The sequence below is a fragment of the Mus caroli genome, unplaced genomic scaffold (genome assembly GCF_978045245.1).
Source record: "Mus caroli unplaced genomic scaffold, Mus_caroli_1 scaffold_6, whole genome shotgun sequence".
Classification (NCBI taxonomy): Eukaryota; Metazoa; Chordata; class Mammalia; order Rodentia; family Muridae; genus Mus; species Mus caroli.
In genome coordinates, this window is record NW_028227261.1 from 20,743,217 (window position 1) to 20,765,468 (window position 22,252).

The 22,252-nt window shown below is 47.4% G+C and overlaps 1 protein-coding gene across 2 annotated transcripts in view; it reads left to right on the forward strand.

Annotated features, from left to right (window-relative positions):
- The window catches only part of Zbtb40 (zinc finger and BTB domain containing 40), a 73,805-nt gene that overhangs the window by 33,468 nt on the left and 18,085 nt on the right, over positions 1-22,252 (forward strand). For both annotated transcript variants that reach the window (XM_029476382.2, XM_029476383.2), the window contains exons 2-10: positions 1,261-2,010; positions 2,624-2,757; positions 11,850-12,012; positions 12,567-12,709; positions 18,651-18,843; positions 19,071-19,151; positions 20,414-20,550; positions 21,337-21,538; positions 22,060-22,193. In XM_029476382.2, the coding sequence (XP_029332242.1) occupies positions 1,314-2,010; positions 2,624-2,757; positions 11,850-12,012; positions 12,567-12,709; positions 18,651-18,843; positions 19,071-19,151; positions 20,414-20,550; positions 21,337-21,538; positions 22,060-22,193 (1,884 nt within the window). In that variant the 5' untranslated portion in view covers positions 1,261-1,313. The remainder of the gene's footprint in view (positions 1-1,260; positions 2,011-2,623; positions 2,758-11,849; positions 12,013-12,566; positions 12,710-18,650; positions 18,844-19,070; positions 19,152-20,413; positions 20,551-21,336; positions 21,539-22,059; positions 22,194-22,252) is intronic.

Below are 22,252 nucleotides of genomic sequence, written 5' to 3' on the forward strand. Positions count from 1 at the left end.
CTCCACAGCCCCCATTATAGGGTATTGGTGTGAACAGTTAGGATAGGATTTCTGGGAAGTGGGGAGGATCGGCAGGGAGCTTTGGAGTCATAAAGTTTCAGAAGCCTGTAGGTTTCCATTTGGAAGTATTGAGAAAGAACACAGGAAGTTGATATACTGCATGTTGAAATCAGGAGTTTAGAGCAGGCTTGAGCTGGAGAAGTGATGAAGAATGCCCAGCAAAGGAAACAGGGAAGCCCAGCCAGTGAGTCAGTGGAAGCATCAACCACTTGACAAGTTTGTACAGCGGGGAGGTGATGGTCCCTGTCTAGTGCTATGCCAGCTGAGTACTGGGACATTGGTTTTTTTTTTTCTTTTTTTTTTTTTTTTCCTTTCCGAGACAGGGTTTCTCTGTGTAGCCCTGGCTGTCCTGGAACTCACTTTGTAGACCAGGCTGGCCTCAAACTCAGAAATCTGCCTGCCTCTGCCTCCCAAGTGCTGGGATTAAAGGCGTGCACCACCACGCCTGGCTGTACTGGGATATTATGTCAGTCTTTATGTCTATCCCTCCTGCTGGCCAGCACTCCTGGGGGAGGCGGGTAGGAGGGCCATACAGCAGAGCAGGTACAGCTTCCAGATCAGCCAGTAGAGATGACAGGCCTTTCCATAGCTGGTTTTCCCTCAGCTACTCTGTGGAGTGCGGAAGGGAAGATGACTCCTCTCTAGAGTCAGCGTGAGGATCCAGTGAGACTGTGCATGTAGGGCACTAAGCATGACCCTGCCCAACTAATCACATAACTGTCATATTTATGGGTAACTCAGGAGCCCTGGGACCCTGCCCTTCCCTGCATCTCTTGGATGGGTGGATGGATGGGTGGATGGATGGGTGGATGGATGGGTGGATGGGTGGATGGATGGATGGATGGATGGATGGATGGATGGATGGATGGATGGGTGGATGGATGGATGGATGGATGGATGGATGGATGGGTGGATGGGTGGATGGGTGGATGGGTGGGTGGATGGGTGGGTGGATGGGTGGATGGATGGATGGATGGGTGGGTGGATGGGTGGATGGGTGGGTGGATGGGTGGGTGGATGGGTGGGTGGATGGGTGGATGGGTGGATGGATGGATGGGTGGGTGGATGGGTGGGTGGATGGGTGGATGGGTGGATTGCTGTTATTGGATGAGTGAATTGTCTTTTGGCTTGTGGAGCATTTCCCCCAGGCTTTTCTTTCCTGAATGCCCGTTTAGCATAATCCTTTGTGGGTCTCTCTAGGACTAGGTGGAGTCTGAAGGGCTAGAGGAAGAAGTCAAGGGCAGAGCCACAGCATGGAACTCCCCAACTACAGCCAGCAGCTGCTTCTGCAGCTCTACGCCCTGTGCAAGGAGCAGCGGTTCTGTGATTGCACCATTTCCGTCGGCAACATCTACTTCAGGGCCCACAAGCCAGTCCTGGCAGCAGCCAGCCTCCTGTTCAAAACCCTGCTGGACAGCACAGACGCCATCTCCATCGATGCATCGGTGGTGAGCCCTGAAGAGTTTGCCCTCTTGCTAGAAATGGCATACACCGGCAAGCTACCTGTGGGCAAGCACAACTTCTCCAAGATCATCTCCTTAGCAGATAGCCTGCAGATGTTTGACGTGGCCGTCAGTTGTAAAAACCTTCTGACCAACCTGGTAAACTGCTCTGTCCAGGGGCAGGTGGTAAGGGATGTCTCAGTGCTGTCCTCAGAGGCAGGGAGCAAGGAGTCAGAGAAGCCACAAGTAGAAGCCCTCTCCTCTGAAGGTGCTGGGGAGCCCTCTTCTTCTCCGGAAGTTTCTGCCGTGCCAGCGGGCCCTGAGAAAGCCAAGACCCAGGACGTAATCAACATAGCTACCCAAGAGATAAATGCAGACCCTCCCGTTGCCCAAGAGGTTCAGGTGGCTGCAGAGATCACAGGGGAGACTCCTCACACAGCTGAGGTTTGTTCCCCTTCCCCTGTTGGACAAATCCCAAGTGAGACGAAGGAAGCCAATACAGAAGCAGGTAGCAATCATTTGATTTTGTATTCTGTTTCCTTTAAATTTGTATTTAGTTGAAATATATACTTCTATTGCCAGTTACGAAATTTGGTAGGTTTTATTTTCTGAAATCCTTTGTTTTCTTGTTGTTTGTTATTTTGGAACTGAGTCCTTCTATGTAGTCCCAGCTGGCTTTGAACTCGCCATGTAGACCATGTTGACCTCTAACTCATGGCAATCCTCCTGCCTCTACTTCCTGAGTGTTGCGATTATAGGTATGCATCACCATGCCCCACAAATGTTTTGTTTCACTGATAATTTGCCAAAGATCACTACTGGGTACTGTAGCCCATCACTGGAATCTTCCTTTAAAATGTCTTGTTTGTTGGTATTGAAAGTTGAAGTGGGCTACAGAGCAAAAAGGCAGTACTAAGACAGCAATGCCCTGCTTCTCAGAGGGACCCAAGACTGTCACCAGTCAGATGATGTCAGGGAAAAGCCTGGAGATGCTGCCATCCTGCTTGTCCCTTATGTGCTAGGTGGGCTGTCTGCGACTGAGGGCTCTCTCCAGCTGAAACGTCTTTTTCACCATTTCAAGTCTTAAAGCCCTGTGTTATTTCTTTCTCGTCTTCATTCAGAGTGTGAGACAAAGCAGGACCAACTGACTCTCCTGCTAGAGCATGAAAGCGTCTTCTCAGATGCAGCCTTGCTCACCCCAGACACCCTGAGAAGACTGGCAGGATGCTCAGAGATCGAAGGGCCTCAGAAGGAGGTAAGTGCCCTGAGCATCATTTGTCTCCAGCTCACTCACCTTCTCAGAAGTCCAAGTCAGTGCCCCTCACAGGACAGAAAGGCAAATGGAAAGGACCCGGATGAAATGGCCTCCCTCCCTCCCTCCCTCCCTCCCTCCCTCCCTCCCTCCCTCCCTCCCTCCCTTCCCGGAAGAGCTGGCCTGAACGGTGGTGTGCTTCCAAAGGGTGGTGTGTTGTGATCACATGAAAGTCAAAATTCTTTTTTCATCAGTATTTTGTTTTGTTCTTGAGACAGGGCCTTGCTCTGTAGCCCAGCCTGACCTTGAACCCCTCCTGCTTCAACCTCCCAAGCGCTAGGATTTCAGGTGTGTACGTGATGCTTGGACTACCACCAGTTTTGTTGTTTTCGTTGTTTTGTTTTGAGACAGGGGCTCACAGGGGCCCTGGTTGGTCTAGAACGTGCTGTGTAGACCAGGCTAGTCTCCAACTCACAGGCATCCACCTGCCTCTGCCTCCTAACATGTGTACCACCATGCCTGACATTATCACCAGTTTTGGTCCATAATCACATGATTCCTTTCCAATTAATTAAGGATAAACTGAGGCAGAAGGTAATCTCAGATAACTCCAAATCAGAGGAGTAGAGCTCAGAACACGCACAGAGTATTTAATAGACGCACACAGCAAATGGCATCTCATAAGGAATACAGTGGCCCTTTCAAACACTCAAAACTCAATGATAAACATTTGTTTGGTAATGCTATGCTAAACCTGATAAATAATTTATTTCATTTAATCCTCACAGAAATTATGCTTCTATTTTTTGACCCGTTTTATGCCTGAGAATACAAAGCGGTAATATAGCTTGGTAAAGGCACTGAGCCCATAAGATTCAGAGCCAGAAAGCAATCCAAGGGTTCTGACTGATTTGTGGGGTACTGAGACTAGAGCTCAGGGGCTTCCTTGTGTGTGAAGTACTCCCTCTACCACCGAGTGTGCATCAGCCCGAATTCAGAGCTGCACACTGAGTTCTCCTGATTCCAGCAGGGCAAAAGTGACCCATATGTGTGTGTAAACACGTTGCCTGACAGGAAACTGCCAGATGGTTGTCATGCTGTGTTTTAGCTGCCCTTTTCTGTTTTCAGGCAGGCAACCGAGACCCATCCCCACCTGTGCTGGCACACTGCACCCCCTGCAGGGTTCATGCCACAGGCACTTAGAACCCACCTGCTTCCTTTGTCAGCCTCCATTCCCCTGCGGTGAGCTCAGCAGGCGGACCCAGCAGGGGGCAGATCTGATGGGGGCCTCGCTGCTTCAGGCGTGTTAACTGCTAATTCTGTCAGGAGATGCCTGCCAGCATTTCATTGTTGTCCTGGCTCACTGTAGGTTGCTGTTTAGAAAATAAATTCAAGATTTTATATTGATTCTAACCATATTAATAAATAGTTGGCCACAGTCATAAATCGCTGCCTTGAGAGCAATGCTTTCTACAAGTCAACCCTGATGTCTCTGGGGGCCCGGGAGTGGGGGGGAGGGGGAAGAAGAGGGTTAGAGGGGGGGTGGGGGGGTGTTTCAAGTCATAGATCCCTGGCGCCCTTTGTCTGATTGCCCTGAAGGCATTATGCCTTTCTCTTTTCTGCACTTGAGTGTTCTCTTAACAGCTTACCCCATCATGTTCGTTGGTCTGTTACCTTGATAACATCTAGGTGTGGTGCGCCTCATCATGTTCTCCTTCAGGGCTTCTCTCGCTATCAGCTGTGCTGTAACCCTGTGTGTCCTTTGAACTGTGTCTTAACTTTTAGATAACATTCTACCTAAAAGTGTCCATTGCAGGAGCCAGAGAAATGGGCCCAAGGGTTAAGAGTACTCACTACTCTTGCAGAGGACCTGGGTTCAGTTCCCAGCACCCAAATGAAGGCTCGAAATCATCTGCAATGCTGGCCTCTGTGGGCATGCTGTGCACAAACACAATACATACATACACGCAGGCGGAACTCTCATATGCATAAAAGAAAAATAAATTACAAAAATTCATCTTTTTGTGAGTCTGCTGAACACTTCCGCTTTTTCTTTCTTTTCTTTCTAGTTTCCTTTCTTACCTTCTGATGACCATAACTTTAATAGTGTTTAGAAGAGCCCCGAGTCCTGGTGGTGACAATTGCAGGCTTATGTTATTTTTTGTTTTTTGAGTTTGGAGGTCAGCGTACCAACTTAACAAACCACTTGGTGACTGTATTTAAAACTGCTATAGTCCATAATACAGCTTTAGACTTCAGAAAGAAAAAGGAAACAGTCTGTAAGAACATAAGATTTCATTAAATATGAGGGCAGAGGATGTAGCTCACGGAAGAAGTCTTGCCGGGCAAGCACCAGGACCTGCATTGGCTCCCCGGCACTGCACACATGCTGAGTCAGGTTTAAGGTTGGGGTGTTGTCTTGTGCTAGGTTCTCCCTCTCCTGTTCCTCTCAGCCAGCTCTAGAGAGTGCACTGCATACTTCTAAGTGCACAGTTGCTACACTTTTAGTGTTTGTCCAGAAGCCATTCTCACAGTCAGGATAGACATGCAGTATCCTAAATCACCTTGTGGCCTTGAGCAATCAATCCCTCCATTCACCTTTCCCCTAATCAGGTTGCTTCAACCTTTTCTATTCACAACCCGTCTCTGCTTGAGAGAGCTTATGTGACCCTGGGAGCACAAGTACAGAAAGTGTGTGTAAGTCCAGTATTTACTGGTGACAAATCCAGATCTGTGTCTTAAAAGAATTCTTTGGTGTACAATACTTCATCACCTAATTATAGGCAAAAAAAAAAAAAAAAAAAAAAAACCCAAACGATCGGCATACTAACGAGAAAGATTTTATGTTGAGCGTTAAATCTTGGCTGACTATTTGGTACTACAAGATGCAGGGAGCATGGTCAGCTCTTGGATGAGTTCCTGGTCTTCACAGTCCTGAGTGCAGAGAGCAGTGCCTCACACAAACTGGCACAAGTACCTTTAGGGCCATTTCAGAGATGATGTGAAAGTCTGCCCTAATCTCAAGCCAAAATTCATTTAACCTGTCTTAAAAAATAAAATAAAATAAAATAAAAGTCGGCAATTTAAACAGCAACTTGAAACGTAAGCATTCTAGCATGACACCGCCCAAAGTACAGTAATTCAGTGCTCAAGGTGAGAGCTGTGGGAGAGAAACATTCAGCTTCCCTGTTTTCTGTAAACCTCGTGTCTCTTTAAGCAGAAACCTTGGTGAGAGCAGCAGACTCCCTGTAGCTCCTAGAAGCAGTGGCCCTGACTCGGAGCTGGTGTGCCTGATGCAGCGACCATGACACTGCCTGGCCTGCCAGTGTGTTAAATGAACTGTATAGACTGTACGTCCAGAACCGAGGCCACGGTGACGTCACACTGTCAGACCAAGCACAGAACCTGCCAGAAACACAGCAGAGTCATTGTCCGTTTGGTTTAAACTTTCATTTTCTTAGTCATTTTGTCACCAAATCTTTGGTAACACCCCCAGTACACACACACACACACACACACAGAGTGATTTAACCCCTGTTGGGCCCGGCTCTAGGTGACACTGATTTGCTGTCGTTTAGATTAGCTAGTGTTGTCTAGTATCATAGGGTCTGCTTCCTTAGCATACTTTGTTGAGACCCAGCCATTCTGTGGTTCTTTCCTTCTTCTTGCTGGGTAATGCGCTGCTGCAAGGCTAACAGTTTGTTTGCCCAGCTTGACTGCCTCCTCGTGACCTTGAGCAACCTCATCTTTATAAGGTTTCGTTTCTTACTTCATAAAATGGCAATGTCACCAGGTACTGTAGGGTCGTTATAACATAATTAGGATTATTGATACGGTATTCTCCATAAAATGCCAGGCACACAGCAGGAGCTCAGTAGTTAGCACCTGCTGCCTTGGTTTGTAATCACCTCAGCGCTCCTTGGCCTGAACAGCTTCTAGGCTCCCTTTTCCTTGAGTGCCCTGTGGTGTCCTAGTGCTGTGTGCTTTACACTGACATAGGAGATGTTTGTAGTGGTGGGCCCAGACTGAATCTATCAGGCCTCTGTTCAGAGAGGTACCAACCTCTGAATTGTCATCAGTCTCCACAGGGCAGTGGTGTATTCTGTGTGGTCTGGGATGTTTGTTAAGCTGTGAGCCTCCAGAGAGTCTGGTTCTTGGGCTGGGGTACAGCGTGGGAATCTGCCTTCAACAAGTTCCCCAGTGGCTCCCACCTTGGTGTCTGTGGGCCATGGACTACTCTTGAGAAGCCCTGCTGAAGTGTGACCTCAGGATTCCCACAGTGAGGACAGAGAGCATGATGCCTGTGTCCTGGAAAGTATCCATTTTCCCCAAAGGTCGCTTGCTTGCCTTTGGTTCAGCTGAGCTACTGGTCTGAACCAGGCAGCTCTGATCCCTGATGTTAGAGCTTGTCTCTCAGTGAAGACATCCTTCCATGAGGCTAGCCAGCTCCTGGGTGGAGTCTTGCTGGAAGGCTCTTGTCATGAGCATATTCAAGAACTGTTCCCTGGAGCAGCGTATTTGACGTTCTGGTACAACTATAGGGTTTGGCTTTTGTCGTTGCTGTGGCTGTCTGTCTTTCCTGTTCGTACCTTTTTAGCTCCCAAGGGATTTTGGATGTTTTGTTGTTTCTGTTATTGGGCTAATCAGCATGACATAACTTGACACCATTAAAAAGTTCGCCATTTGAGTCCTGCTGCCATTGGTGCGTGGTCCTGGGTTCTGGTTGAGACACACAGATGTAGGGTATACAACTGACCAGGACTGAGTTCAGGGAGGTCGTGGGCTCCTGGTGCCCTGGTAGCTTTATCTCCCAAACTACCTGATGACAGGTGGCAAAGCCATTTCCTAAGCATTGATCACTGAAACATGTGAGGCAGGGTGCTGCAACCCAGTTCCACAGCTGGACTGATCGCTCCGGCTCTCCTGGTGCTGGGGTGGGAGCATCTTCTACCAGACAGTGCCCAGTCTAACAGCTGCTACCATAAGAGAAAGCAGGCGATGACTGCTGGCTGAATAAAGGGTGATTCAAGCCAGCCCATACATTCTTCAGTTTGTGCCAAAACTTTTCATTGTCTTCCTCCTTTATTCCTAGCCATGTCCCTGCTTTTAATTAATTGTATGTATAGCAAAGCGATCTTTGTCAAGAACAAGGAGCTGACTTTTCCAGTATTGATTTCTGGGCTGTCTGATTCACTTAGACTTTATGTCCTAGAAAGACTCCCAGAGCTGAAGACCTAGCGTTTGTTCTCTTTCAGCTGCATTGCAAAGGCAAGCTAGTTTCCCCTTCAGAGAATCTGAGGCTAACAGGGGTGGCACTGCTTTGCCTTGTCCCCTGGCACAACTCTTTGGTGTCTGAAGGACAGTGCTCATTGGCTGGGGTAATTCTCAGAGCGAGTGGCTGGTGATCATTTCACAGGTCGTGAGAGGTACACGCAGCTGGTGTTTTTGCAGATCTCTACTGTTCCTCAAGGCTGGGCCCCACAGCCACAGAAAGGCTTGCAGGAATAGGGAAAGGTTCAGTTAAACTCAGTATGAGCACCTGCTGCGTACCAGTCTCCAGAGTCATCACATAGGCTAAGAAGAATGGCATTGCCTGTGCTCCACTCAGTGTTCAGTGGCTGGTTCTGTTAGGTCCAGTAGCATCCAGTTTAGATGCATTTAATGTGTCCAGTGTTCATTCAGACTACTCTGCATGCTACCCTATGACCCTCGGCAAGTTCCTTAGCCTCTCCCGTGCTCATCTAGAGCGGCAGGAGTGCATCCTGGGATAGCGTGAGGAGTGATGTACACAGCAAGTCTGCACTCAGGCCAGGACGGTGTGGAACTATTACGGTCTGTATTGTGCTTGTTTTCATTTATTTATGGTGCTAGTGACCGAACATGCTAAGCAGGCACACTAGCCCAGAGCTACACCCAGCCCCGTCGTTGCTGTCCCCTGGCTTTCAGTGTGAACGGGAGGGCCTAGGTGCACAAGCTTCACCCAAGCAAGTGTAAGGCCCAGGCAGAAGCAGGTGAGATAATCACATTAGTCCAATGAGAAGGCTGAGGGAAGGGACAGATTGGATGGTTTTACTGTGTCATAGAAGGAAAACTAAACACCTATATTTCACTTGGTAACTTTGACTGCTTGTGTGAACATGTGATCACATAGAATACCATTGACCCCTTAAGTGTCAAGGTGACAAGGTTGTATTTAGTTGGGATCTTTGAGTTCTGCTACATGGTAGCAGCCCTGTGCAGTATAGGGTACCCTCTTGGCATTCCCTCTAGGCAGAGCTGCTGTTGTAGAAAGGGTGGCCTGCACTGCAGAAGGCCTGCAAAGCTGGAGTGCCAGCTCTGATGTGGATGCCCACTCAGTGCCGGAGTGACGAGCAGGCCTGTCCAGGCAGCTGCCGGCTCCTCCTGCCCCTTCACCAGCCCACTCCTGCTTCTCCTCCCAGGTGGTCACCCAGCACCACTGCCGAGCAGTGAAGTTAACAAATGTTTTAATTTCACTGCTCAGTAGTTCTGCAAAGGGAGAGACAGCAGAGAGGATAATGAGAAGCCCTTCAGAAGCCACCGATGGTGGGAACTCCATTCCCCTCAACTCAGATGATAATGCCAGACACAGTGGATGCCCTGAGAGAATTTGAACTATTCAGAGAGCCGTAGGTGAACAAAGGAAACAGCCTGGCCTGGGATACAGTAAGACTGGGTGACATCAGTAAGAAAGGGAGGGAGGAGGAAAGGAAAATAGAGGAAGCAGAGTGTTAGGCATGAAGAGCGACTGTGAGCTAGCTACCTCTTCTTATGGGAGGTTCACTGTAACATTCAGCAGCCTGGAAATAGCGAGCACCTATTCCCACAGGTTCTGCAGGTCAGGAGTCAGGGTGGCACCTAGCTGGTCTTTGACTTGAATCTCACAAAGCTACAGCTGAGTGTCAGCTAGCACAGTATCTTCTATGTTCTCCCCAGGACCTTAGCAGGTTCCAGAAGGTGTGCTTTCATAGGACACTCTGCTGCAATTGGACCCGTTCCTTCTTCCCAGGGACCTCTTCCTAGGGCAGTTCAAATACGGTGGCTTGCATCTCCCAGAGCAAGGTAGAGAAGGACAGCAGGTGCACAGAGCAAGGCCGTGCTTACACTTACACTGTCACGTAGATGCACACCCGTGCTCAGGGGCCACACAGGCTCAGGGGCCTAGTAACCCACCTCCCAAGGGCTTACCCTATTGCTTATGCCGTAGTCTCTTCTTGAGAAGTAAGTCATGCGGTTCAGCCTAAGGGTGCAGAACCTGGATGCAGAAGTCATGGGAACTATTTCTCATGCTCTTGATCCCAAGGTTCCTACCGCTATCAGTGAAGGGTATTCTAAAAAGATGGTAGACAAACTAACAAAACGGATGAGAAGTTGAATTAATTTGGCCAAAGGGTGTTTAAGCATTCACCTGATGTCTTTATTTCTTGGTCATTGTTTTTAAAGTAGAAGAACTGTTACCTAAGGTTAATGGAAATCATTTACTATAGTAAGATCTTTATGTAGTTTTTTTTTTTTTTTTTTTAACGCGTATGCACCTACACATGTGCAGTGTGTGTCCTGATGCCTGCAGGAGCCAGGAGAGGGCATCAGGCTCCCCTTGAACCAGAGTTACAGGTGGTTGTGAGTGTCCCAACGTGGATGCTGGAGACTGAGCTCTGGCAAGTGCTGTGAGCCACGAAAGGATAGAGTACTGAGCTAAGTTCTCTCCAAGCTTACTTTTGGAGATGAATAGAAACCATAAGAAATCCTCATGTATTTAAGAAGTATACATGCAACTGTATTATGGAATTATGTTTTGGTGACCTCATGCTTTTCAAAATAAATTTTTGCTAAAATAGAAATATTAACTCTGCCTTCTGGTTAACTCTTCTCTCTTCCATTTACACCAGAGATGTTCTATCAGACCAAAGAGAGGCATGTTGGTTTTGTTGGTGTTGCCACTGGGGTTGCTGATATTTTACTGTGATCTGAAATATTCAAGGTTTTTCTTGTGGCCCTGAGACCTGGAGCTGAGGCATATCTCACAGACTTATGTGGTTCTGGTCACAAGAGAGAACTGGAGATTGGAACCTCTTTTCAGGATTGTTTGGGGGAGGAAACAAGAGTTGACAGGAGGCTGGGGCAGCCAGGCTGTATGACAGTTCCCTGTCTCCTCAAAACAATATTTAGGCCAGTCTTACATCCTGCTCTGGTTTTAGGGTTGGGAGAGGGCTGAAAGTGTCTGGCCGCAAACACGGGTTTCTAACCATGGTGCTTGGTCATTGTTACTGGTGCCAGGGAGCTGTGATACCAAGGCTGATGGGTGCCAAGTGTTATTGAAGGGTCAGGGGGGCACAAGCTGAGGGGCAAGGCGGGCTGTGTGTGAGTGTTGGTTCCAGAAGAAACTTGGACACTTTCCTTTCTGAAATAGAAGCAGCGTTACAGTGGGGTAATTAATATGAGAATCATGTTCTCTGACAGCTGGCACCTATAAGCCAACACATTGTTAGCCTTATTACAGAGTATAGCTAAATGTAATAAGGCCCATGTCTTTCTAAATAGTCTATCATTCAGAATGTAAATGACTTAAAGTGTTCTTTTTTTTTCCTAACTCGTGGATTTTAATTGCATTCTCAAATAGTAAAATGACAGTTCATTCCATTTGAAATTCAGATATCCTTGCCTGAGAAATACCCAGTGTCATAAAGATTCAGAAAGGTATAATTAGGCGAGAAGTGCATTGCATTTGTTAAAAATATCCTGTACACCTACTATGTGCCAGGCTGTGCTTCTTGGTGAGGCTGTAGAGCCCTAGAAGCGAGATTGCTGCCTTCTAAAAGTGTCAGTGTAGAAAGCAGTAATGAATCAGTCACAGCATGTGTGTCCAGTGCAGAGGAGGAGGAGGGCTGTGGGACCCTAGGGGAGGCTGGAGGATGGGTGTGGTCCCCAGAGGTGGAGCTGGTTCAGTTGCTCTGTCTATAAGCTGGTCCCATGGGTAAAGGCTGATGGAGAGGTGTGAGGGTCAAGATGTCAGAGCCCTCACGCCACACAGGAGTTCTTGGAGGCAATTAATCTGTGTGTGTGTGCTTGGTTCACAGACCATAATGGAATGTCTCACGAGCGAAGGAGGCAGTTCAGCGTTCCAGAGAATTCTGGACAAAGTGCACAAGGGGAGCCTGGATGTGCAGGTGGCTCTGTCTCTGGTGAGACTATACCAGGAGTCTACACCTGCAGAGAAAGTGTCTCAGATTCAGCCAGAAGGTAGGAGGGCATTCTGGCCACCTAGGTGACCCAGCTTAGAGCTCCAGCCAGTAATGCGTATCGTTGGTGGCTTTCGCATAGGTCTTTTGCCATCCCGGAAGCTGCATGTTAAATATGCACAGGCGCCATGTGAGGCTCCACTTCTGCCCCAGTTATCTAGGCTGGTACCTCAACAAGCTGAGGCGACAGTCGTTGTCTTCTTGCCTTTCAAAAAGCTGCACGTCCAAAGCAGGGCCTCAAGTGACTGGTTCGCAGCCAGCACTTAAAGGCTGAAGTTGCTCTCGTTCAGGTTAGGTACAAAGCAGTGGCCTTGCCTACCAGACGTTAACCTCTGGCTGGCTTCGAAGCTTTGTATTTCCACAGATAAATGAAACATTTTTCCTTTCCTAGGGTTTAAACAGAATAATAAAGTATTTTCCTCTCCAAGAGTGATTCTGCATTCAGGTGCACAGGAGCACTTTACTATTCCGTTAGATCTCTCTCGACAGACCACGCTGTCATTTTCTTCAAATTGACTAGCTTCTCTTGTGTGTCTCTAATTCTTTCTCCCCCAGGGAGCTCAGGAGAGGGAAAGACCTTGTCTGTTCTGTTACTGGAACACAAAGAGGACCTGATCCAGTGTGTAACACAGCTCAGACCTATTGTGGAGTTCCTGGAAACAGCCAAGGAGGAATTCCTGCCAGATTCCGAAAAAAGGGTAATTGTGTCAAGCCTCTGCCCTCTTCTGAACTGCTGCAGAGCTTTCTTTAGTGCCTCTGCAGCACGAGGCACTTTTTGCCTTATGATATTTTGATATCTCCTGCATAGTAATCACCTTGGCTGCTCTGAGGTTCCTGACCCATGCTCCATTCATTTCCTGCCACAACTTAGACCATGCACTTTGCAACACAGGGCACCTGGGCAGATGGGTGGACAGATGATCCACTGTGGCTGGGATTCTGACTTTACTAGAAGCAACTGTAGCAAGAGTTGAATGTTAAAGCACATTTGTAATTATGATGCTTTCCTTGTTTACAGAAATGGTACATGGTTAATATAGAGATAAAGAGGAAAATAAGCAAAATTATATATATTTTGGGGTGGGGGGAAGAACCTTGCTAGGGACTTCCCTCTGTCCTTGGCATCCTGAGATGGAAGCAGTGACTAACCATGGCCCTTCTTTGCTACCCTGTCCCTTTCTCTACGGTGTGGCCTGGGGAGCGCCGCTCTGGTCCCACAGCATCCCACACCTCACTTACTCCTTACTCTTGGGCATTTGTTGCCAATATTTTGGTGTTAGGAGATGATGTTGCTGAGGACATCCTTGCAGGCAGAGCTCTGCAGACTCCTCAATATTATTTCCTTAGGGTAAATTTTAAATGGAGTTTTAAAATAGAGCTTAAAAGTTTTTGTAGGCATTGTCACATTGCCCTTCAGGAAGGTCACACCAGTTTATTCTCCCAACAGCTAGCTACTAAAACCCTCACAAAACTGCTGGCATGAGTTCTCAGGGCAACTAGATAACTGTGTTTGGTGGTATTATCGATTTCAACTTTGTGCTAAAAATATGTCTGTCTAGAAGAAAGGATAGGGAGAGAGAACTTTAGTGGCATTGCTTCTTAAACTCCAGAGTATCTTAGATGCCCAAGAGAGATGTTTCAGAACCATTGGTTGTTAGCACTGGGTTCATAGTGAGCTGGGTCCATTTGTCTGAGTCATCTTAGGTTGAAAATCCAGGCAGACAGACAGATAGGGCAGCTTCTAATCTCAAAATTGAATTTTAGAAATCATGATGTATTCAAGTTCTGTAAGCTTCGTAGACAGTGCTACTGTGATGGGGAGTGAGCTGGTGTTCCCTCCCAAGGTTTCAGATCAGAGATAATCTTAGGCACTCGTTTTTAGTAAGTCGCTCCCTGCACTAGATTCCCCGTTGATAGATTTCATTGATTATTCTTCCCAGACCTTCGCTGATGAGCCAGGCTGAAAGTGGACTTTGCGGTTTAAAGCAGCATTTAGGCAGAGCCAGCCCCAGCTCTGTGCTCTGCTGCAGGATAGACCACGCTGTCATTTTCCCCTGTCACTTTCAGTTTTCTTGACAAAACAGCTACAGCAGAACTTAAATTAGTTGCAAATCACAGGAACACTTTTTAAGCTGGGGTCATAGAAGCCATAGCTGCTGCTCCTGGGAGATGCAGATCCAACCCACTATAGAAGAGACTATTGAGTGCATGGCCACAGCCTCCTGTCACCATGGGGAACGAGCACCAGGCCTATCAGAACTTGTTTTATCAAATTATGCTTCTTTGCGCTTTATCTGTAAAAGCCTTGACTTCTTTCTGTAAAAACCGAGAAACAACAATTTCTTACTTCAGGACATAAGCTTAGCAGTTGCTATAGCTGCCTTTTGGCTTGCTGCTTAACAGTCTGCTGAGCAATGTACTAAAGGCTTCCAGTGTCCTGAAGTTTGCTTCTCGGGACCTTACTGAGGCTGAGGCTCTGCTGGGCCTTCTGGCCTGAGCACATTGAGAGCATCCTCACCACTGTGCAGATGGCAGGTGGCCGATAGCAGCACACTGTCGCTTCTGAAGGCACACATGTGTCCTTAACGGTCATGCTGGTCTCTGTAAGCAGCAGCCTCCTCTCACAGAATCCTCAGAAGGACAGTGAAGGAGTTGGTTTGCTTATCTTCATTTGCAAGTGGAGAAAACAAGCTTTTTTTTTTTTTTTTTTTTTTTTTTGGTTTTTCGAGACAGGGTTTCTCTATATAGCCCTGGCTGTCCTGGAACTCACTTTGTAGACCAGGCTGGCCTTGAACTCAGAAATCCACCTGCCTCTGCCTCCCAAGTGCTGGGATCAAAGGCGTGTACCACCACTGCCCTGCGAAAACAAGCTTTTAAGATGTGTTTAACTTGCCCAAAGTCATCCAGCCCAGCAAGGCACAAAAAGCAGCGCTGAGTTCCCAGCTGGGTCATCTGGCCTTCCAGGCCATCCCTGTGCTGCTTCACTGGGCATCAGAAGGCTGCTTAAGAGTGAAGGGGTGGTGTTGTGGTCACTACACGTTTTAAATACAAGCTTTTAAATTTTAAATTATGGTTCATTTAGTCAGTATCTATCATAGACATTAGACATTATCCAAGGAAAAACGACTGGTTTTAAAGCTCAATTCATTCTTTTAGAACATAGCTAATTTGATAATGGCAGCTGCTGGCATGACAGATCTGCTTAACTGTCTCCTGAGAGCAGGAGTTTCCCAGAGGAAGGCTCACAGATCAGTCACTGGTTGCTGTGGATAAATACATTGAAATAGTCTCTTAATTTCCTGGTTCCGTAAGAGCCATGCTATGCATATTGCATCATGGTCCATTAAGAAATAGTTCTCAAGGCCAGCCTGGTCTACAGAGTGTGTTCCATGACAGCCAGGGCTACACAGAGAAATCCTGTCTCAAAAAAAAAGAAAGAAAGAAAGAAAGAAAGAAAGAAAGAAAGAAAGAAAGAAAGGAAGAAAGGAAGAAAGAAAGGAAGAAAGGAAGGAAGGAAAAAGAAAAAAAAGAAATAGTTCTATTGGGCTGGAGAGGTAGCTCAGCAGTTGAGAGTGCTGGCTACTCTTCAAGGGGACCTGGGTTCTACTCCTAGCACCCACATGGCAGCTCACTGCTGTCTGTAACCACAGTTCCAGGTGATCCTACACCCTCACACAGACACACATGCAGGCAAAACACCAATGCATATAAAATTAATGTAAATACAGTTTTTTTTAAAGAAAGAAATAGTTGTATGGCAGTATGAAAGTATCTGTGACGGTTTTTTTGTTGTTGTTGTTCAACACTTTTACGAGAGCCTTGTGGCCTTTTTGCTCAGAAAATCCATTGACAAACCAAGAATGAGCAAGGGAAGTGGGAGCCCCAGGCACATATAGCATCACTGGGGCTGACAGGCTAAGATCTGGCTACAGTGGGAGACCCCATCTCAAGATACAAAGTAAAAATTGATAGAACAGGACACCCAATGTCTTTGCATGAACAGTGCATGCACACATGCATGCACACACACACACATGCATGCACACACACACACACACACACACACACAGAGCACAGGAGTATGAGTATGTGTACACGCAAAGAATTTAGCAAAAACCAACCAACCAACCAAACAAACAAACAAACAAACACCACACAAAGCTGAGGGGCACACACTGTAATTTTAGTACTCAGTAGGCTGATGCAGGAGGATTTCCCTGTGCTTGAGGCCAACCTGGGCTGCAAAGTGAGGACCAGGACAGCCAAGGCTGCACAGTAAAACCGGTCTGCACAAACAAAAGGAAAGATTTTATAGGACAAATAATTTGAAAGAACAGCTTATTCTTACCTTTTTAAGTTTTTAAGTATTCAAATAAAGTAGAAGTAAATAAACAGAATTGACTTTGGAACAGAGATAGAAAAGTGTTTTAATAGTGTTAAGTGCTGTCTTGGGGTCTTACTGCTGTGAACAGACACCATGACCAAGGCAACTCTTTTTATAAGGACAACATTTAATTGGGGCTGGCTTAGAGGTTCAGAGGTTTCATTATCATCAAGGTGGGAGCATGGCAGCATCCAAGCAGGCATGGTGCAGGAAGAGCTGAGAGTTCTACATCTTCATCTGAAGGCTGCTAGTGGAATACTGGCTTCCAGGCAGCTAGAGTGAGGGTCTTAAAGCCCATACCCACAGTGGCACACCTTCTCCAACAAGGCCACATCTTCTAATAGTGCCACTCCCTGGGCTGAGCATACACAAACCATAACAAGTGCGTGCCCATTTCTTAGTCTTAAGCAGACAGAATCCAAAGAGCTGGTCAGGTATGCATTACTTACTGGATCACAGCAGCCAGATCTGAGGTGCTTTCAGCTAGGTAGCACTTGAGAGGCCGAAGCAAGAGAATTGCCTTGAGTTCAGAGCCAGCCTGGGCTATATAACAAGTACTAGGCCAGTCCTGTTTCTAAAATGGTTTTCAAACAGTGCAAGCCGTTGGCAACGGACTACATATAGGCTTGCCACTGGGGAAGAGTTTCTTGGAGCTATTTCTTTGGAGAGTAAGGTTTTAAAACAGAAAAGAGAAGGGACTATGACAAGTAGCAGTACTAGGGACCTGCGCAGCAAAAGTCATACAGGTAGCACAGCTGCTTGGTAAGAAAGAGCAGCAAAGCTGAACCTCATGACATGATCTCCGTCACGCAGGCTTTCACCCTGGTCCTCATCGCAGCACATGGCATGCGCGCGCGGGGAGATTTTCGTATTTGTACAACTTGGGGATATTAGGTTATGGGAATTTTCTTATGAATCATTTATGCCTTCTCTCAGGAGTACTGCTTCTGAGTCTCCTCAAAGTCCCGAGCAGACCCCGCCTCCCGCTTCTAGGGAAACAGCCTTCTCTGGCCTACGTAAAGGTCTTCCTTACACCTTGGAGGTTGTGACTCCCATGAAAACTCCAGAGATCTCCTTATGAAGCTCTGGCTTCAAGATACTCTTAGAACATCTGCCCCTGTACTTACTCAGGAACAAGATACTCAGAACAAAGTAAACTTAAAAAGGTCAGCAAGGTTTGGTGGGCTAGAGGGGTTGTCAGCAGATCAGACCAGCAGCCTCTTCCTACTGTATGCTCAGGCGATTATGTGGCATATAAGCACATGGTATACCTCTCCAGGGAAAGATACAGCAACAAAGTTAGATTGGCTGGAGTTATCTCTGCCGTACCTAGGGGCGTATACTGATGGACAAAGAATGCCGTGGAAAAATAATAAAAGAATGAGGTGTTAGGGCCTCCCTCAGAATAGTGAGCTCATAGAAGGTCACTGTGGTGTCCTGTGGCCGAGGAACAAAAGATTAGACATATAAACAAACTCTACAGATATAATACAAATATTGTATTATACCAGAAATTAAATCATAACTGTAGCAGCTTTGGCCTGGGGATTTTTCTTGAGCCTAATGACAGTTGGCACTCTGACCACTAAGAGTTAATAACAGACACTCTGGACATGGCAATCTGCCTAGGCTGGCTTGGAGATTTTCTTTCTGTCTAGTGCCCTTGAAACTACAAGAGCTGTCAGCCTGAGAGCGGGCTGTCATTTACCATATATATTTGCTTTGGCAAAATATGCCTCTAGATTCTTCGAAGTTGGGTTATGGGGTTGATGAGGGAAAATGATTTGTAAAAGATAACTCTGTTCTGCCATGGTTTAATCAATGATGATAAACTTAGGACCCCAGACATACAAGAGGAAGTTAAACATGTGTCTGGGGACAAAAATGATCTGATCTATATCCCTTGGAGCAACGTGAATCTATCCCTGCCTACTGTGTTCTGTATAAACAAAGAAACCACCTGACTGCCAGTCAGTCACGGCTGCAAGAGTCTCCTGTGCCTGACTCAGTTCTTCTTCCCTCACTCCTTCCCTTCTTCCCTCCTCTCTGGAACTGGGTCGACTGCTAGGGCAGCCGTGGTTACACTCCCCCCCCCCCCCCCGCCACCACACACACACACACCCTGGCAAGAGACTGACTTGGGAGGGTTTGGAGGTGGGCATCCTATACCGCTCTCTAGCTGGCTTTTCCGGCCGTGTGTCAGATTCATTGTGAATTGCAGTAACTGGTGTCTGCTTGATTGCACGCCCCTGCAGGTGATTCAGAGCTGCTGTGAGGGCAGAACACCCAAGGAGACGATAGAGAATTTGTTGCACAGAGTGACTGAAGAGAAGACCCTGCCTGCCAAAAGTCTGGTAAAACTCCTCCAGGCTGTGAGGACAGCGTTCCCAAACCTGGACCACCTGCTGGACAATTTGCAGAAAGGAGCAGGATCAGCCGGCGCCACAGGTACTAAGCTAATTGTTCACTCTCTGGACAGGAGTTGCCTGTACAGAAAATCACAGCTTAAAGCTGCCTTCTGGCCCCATGCCGGGAAGATGAGACACACGTTAAGAAATGGCATTACGAAGCAAGCTCACTGTCGCGGATCAGTTGGAATATGAGGACTCTTCTCCATTAAGCTCCCTCCTAGGGTCTCTGTGGTTTAGATTTATTAATGAGCCCTCCTCCTGCAGGCCTGGCCAGAGTCTCCTGTGAGACGGAATGGACAGAGGAGCCCCGGCCGGTGTGCATTCCAGCAGACCGAGTGGATGGATGTGAGTTCAAATCCTGATTGTCCCCTTCCCAGCTGTGCTCTACGGTCCCCAGGTTCCCCCACCCCCACCCGTGGTGTCCCTTAGCTCAAGGGAGTGATCCTATTTCAGTTCTTAGCCCAGCTGGAACTTCTTTGCCCTTTTCCCAGAGTATATATGATCAAGATAGCTTTCAGAAAAAAAAATGGATTTGTGGGAAACAGGGGAGCATTTCCCTAGCTTATCATAATACTTATACACCCAGTGGGGCAGCTCCCACAATGGAGAAGAAAATAGGCTCTTGTCTTACTCCCCAAGTCAAGGCCATAGATTGCCTTATCTTTTAGTTGTGTGGTTGCTCCATTTAACAGTATCAAAACATTCTCTTGTATTTCTAAAAACTCCAGTGTCCTTTGAAGGCTGTGTACTTTTTTATCATAAAGCTGTGCATGGCGTGTTACATGTGCCCTGACCTGGACTGATGTATAACGGGAAGACTGGAGGCCACCGTGCCATCCATGTCTGTCTGACATTAAGCACACAGCTTCACTTTATGAACCCCACTGTCCCCGGAATGAGTGTAAGAATTGCCACATTTATTTTTGTGGCCATTGTGAGATAACATCTGTTAGACATTTAATGAAGTGCCTGGCACATAGTAGGCCATCAGCAGATATTAGTTGCTGCCTTTACAGTCAGTCCCATTATCAGGCTCCACAGTGTCAGTGTCCTTTGCCTTCAGGATTTTTTTAGGCTTAGTTTCCAGAAGTGAATTTACTGGGTCAAAGAAGAAAGTAAAAACGTAACTACATGTAAAGTAAGGGACACGCAGATTGCTGCACTTTCTTTACCTTAAAGGAAGTGGGACTTGAGAAAGTAGCTGAACAGACTGCACTCAGCTTCCCGGGCACTGCCTAGACTGGGGATGCTGGTGTTTGGGATCACCACATAGATCCTTTATAAACCAGGGCATTGTGAAGAACACAATCTGTACACCAGAGCCGCTTACAAATGCAGCGTCCTCATTACCCACCTGCTGGGCAGTCACTGCCTTCTCCCAGCCACTAGCCTGTTTGTATGACCCTGAAGCTCTGGTGAGTCTGTGTAGACCAGAGGAGATCTGAACCCTGTGTGTGCAGCCCCAGGCTGGCCATAGGACTGTGCTCTGCAGTAGAAGCAGCTCATTGCTGTTGTTCCCTCTCACTTGTCTGTGACTCTTGTCTTCTTAGAAGCTCTCGGCTGCCTTTGGTGCATCATGCATTATTGTTCCGATGCTGTCCTTACAGCCTCCCCTAACCCTGATGCTTACGGAGCTGAGCTGTTGAGAAAGTACCATGAGAACCTGTCTGAGATTCTCATAGACAACCAGGTGCTGCTGAAGGTGATCTCACGGATGAAAAGCTTAGCCCCTGGAGACAGAGAGGTGAGCAGCAGGGAGGGGCTAGGAGGCGAGGTACGACTATGTATGTATCCACATGCATTTCCATTTTCTATAAATACATATACACAGCTATGTTGGGAAATGCCAAGAAGGAGAACTGGAAGGTGACTCCTTTTCTAAGGGAAAGTGCCAAATAGAATAGATGCGGTTTCTGATGTTAACATTTTGTTTAGTTTGTAGAGTGAACAGCTTGCAGGAGTCAGTCCTCTCTTACCGGGTGACTTATAGGGATCAAACTGAGGTCATTAGACTTGGTGGCCAGCGCCGCTGCTACCTCAGCCATCTCACTGGCCTAAATAGTCGCCATTTCTGTAGTCATAAAGAACGGCACTCATGAGAAAGAATGAAGAACTTTGTTACACATACGAAATCTGTCTGTGTCCATGTTTGATAGCACATGCCTGTGATCCCATCACTAAGGAGACTAAGGGAAGAGGATTATAAGGTCAGTGCCAGCCTGAGATGTACAGGGAAATCCTGCCTAAAAACCAAACCATACACAATACACACACACACATACACACACACACACACACCATTCAGCTAAAATTCCTTTGTGTGAATATATGTTAAAAGCCACACCAAGAGCATGATGTATGTTAAACAAGCTGCCTCCTACTCTGCTGTTTCCCTGACTCCATACCCAACTCCTGACACACAAAGCCCATTTGAGTTGAAAAGCCCTCTGCTCCCAGAACACAGGCTCACCTGTCTTGCCAGCCACGCAGGATCAGTCTTTTACACCTATGTTTGTGCTGCACCTTGAAGGTCATGCAGACCCTCGTGAAACAGGACTCTGGCTCAGGTGGCTTCAGTTCCCTGATGTTAGCAGCTCTGGAAAGGCAGACTCTCTCAGCAACGGCCATTTGGCAACTACTGCTAGCAGTTCAAGAGCCTGAGACCTGCCCACTGAACCTGCTCTTGGAGGAAGTAGGAAAGGAGGCTGGCGCTGGGGCTTTCTTCCGGGTAGGTGAGTTGTCTTCCCTTTGCCTTGCTGTTGTTGACCCCTAGGAAGTAAGAAGACTCGCTTATGGTTGCCACCCATGTCCCTCCCCTCAGGAACCACAGCAAATAAGTTGCTGTGTTCTCCTTCACAGTGGGTTGACCGTAGGTGACCAAGGCACTATGCATTTGAGGAAGGCAGGAAGAAAAGATTGTGAGTGTGTTCAGAAATGTGGCATTCGAAGAGCTAGACAGTGAATCCTGACTCAGACATGGCGCAGCACCCACGTGCATGGGAGCATCAGGAGGTCATGCATGCAGAGGCTTATGGGTCAGAGGAAAAGCAAGTGAGCAGTTGTGGTCAGGGATGTGAGTGCGACCATCTGTCACTATGTGTTACTGTGCTCTGGCTACAGTGCTGGCAGCCATTCTCACACCTAGCCCAAGTGAAGAGGCAGATGGGCTGTGTTTGTGAAGAGTAGAGTGGAGAGGCAAAGGAGAAGACAATGCCCCTGGTTTGACTGAGTGTCTAGTTTCCCTTCCTTTCAGTGACTGCCCCAGAGAGCACAGTATTGGAAGCCATCCTGAGGCACAGCAAACTGCTCCGGGAAGCCATCCAGCAGACAGCGGGGTGTGAGCGCCTTTCTTCAGAGGAAGAACACCTGGCAGAGATCGTGCAAGAGGTGGGGAGCGAGGACAGGTGGAGGTTTGTGGGGCATGGAGTTGTGTAGAACTTTGCAGG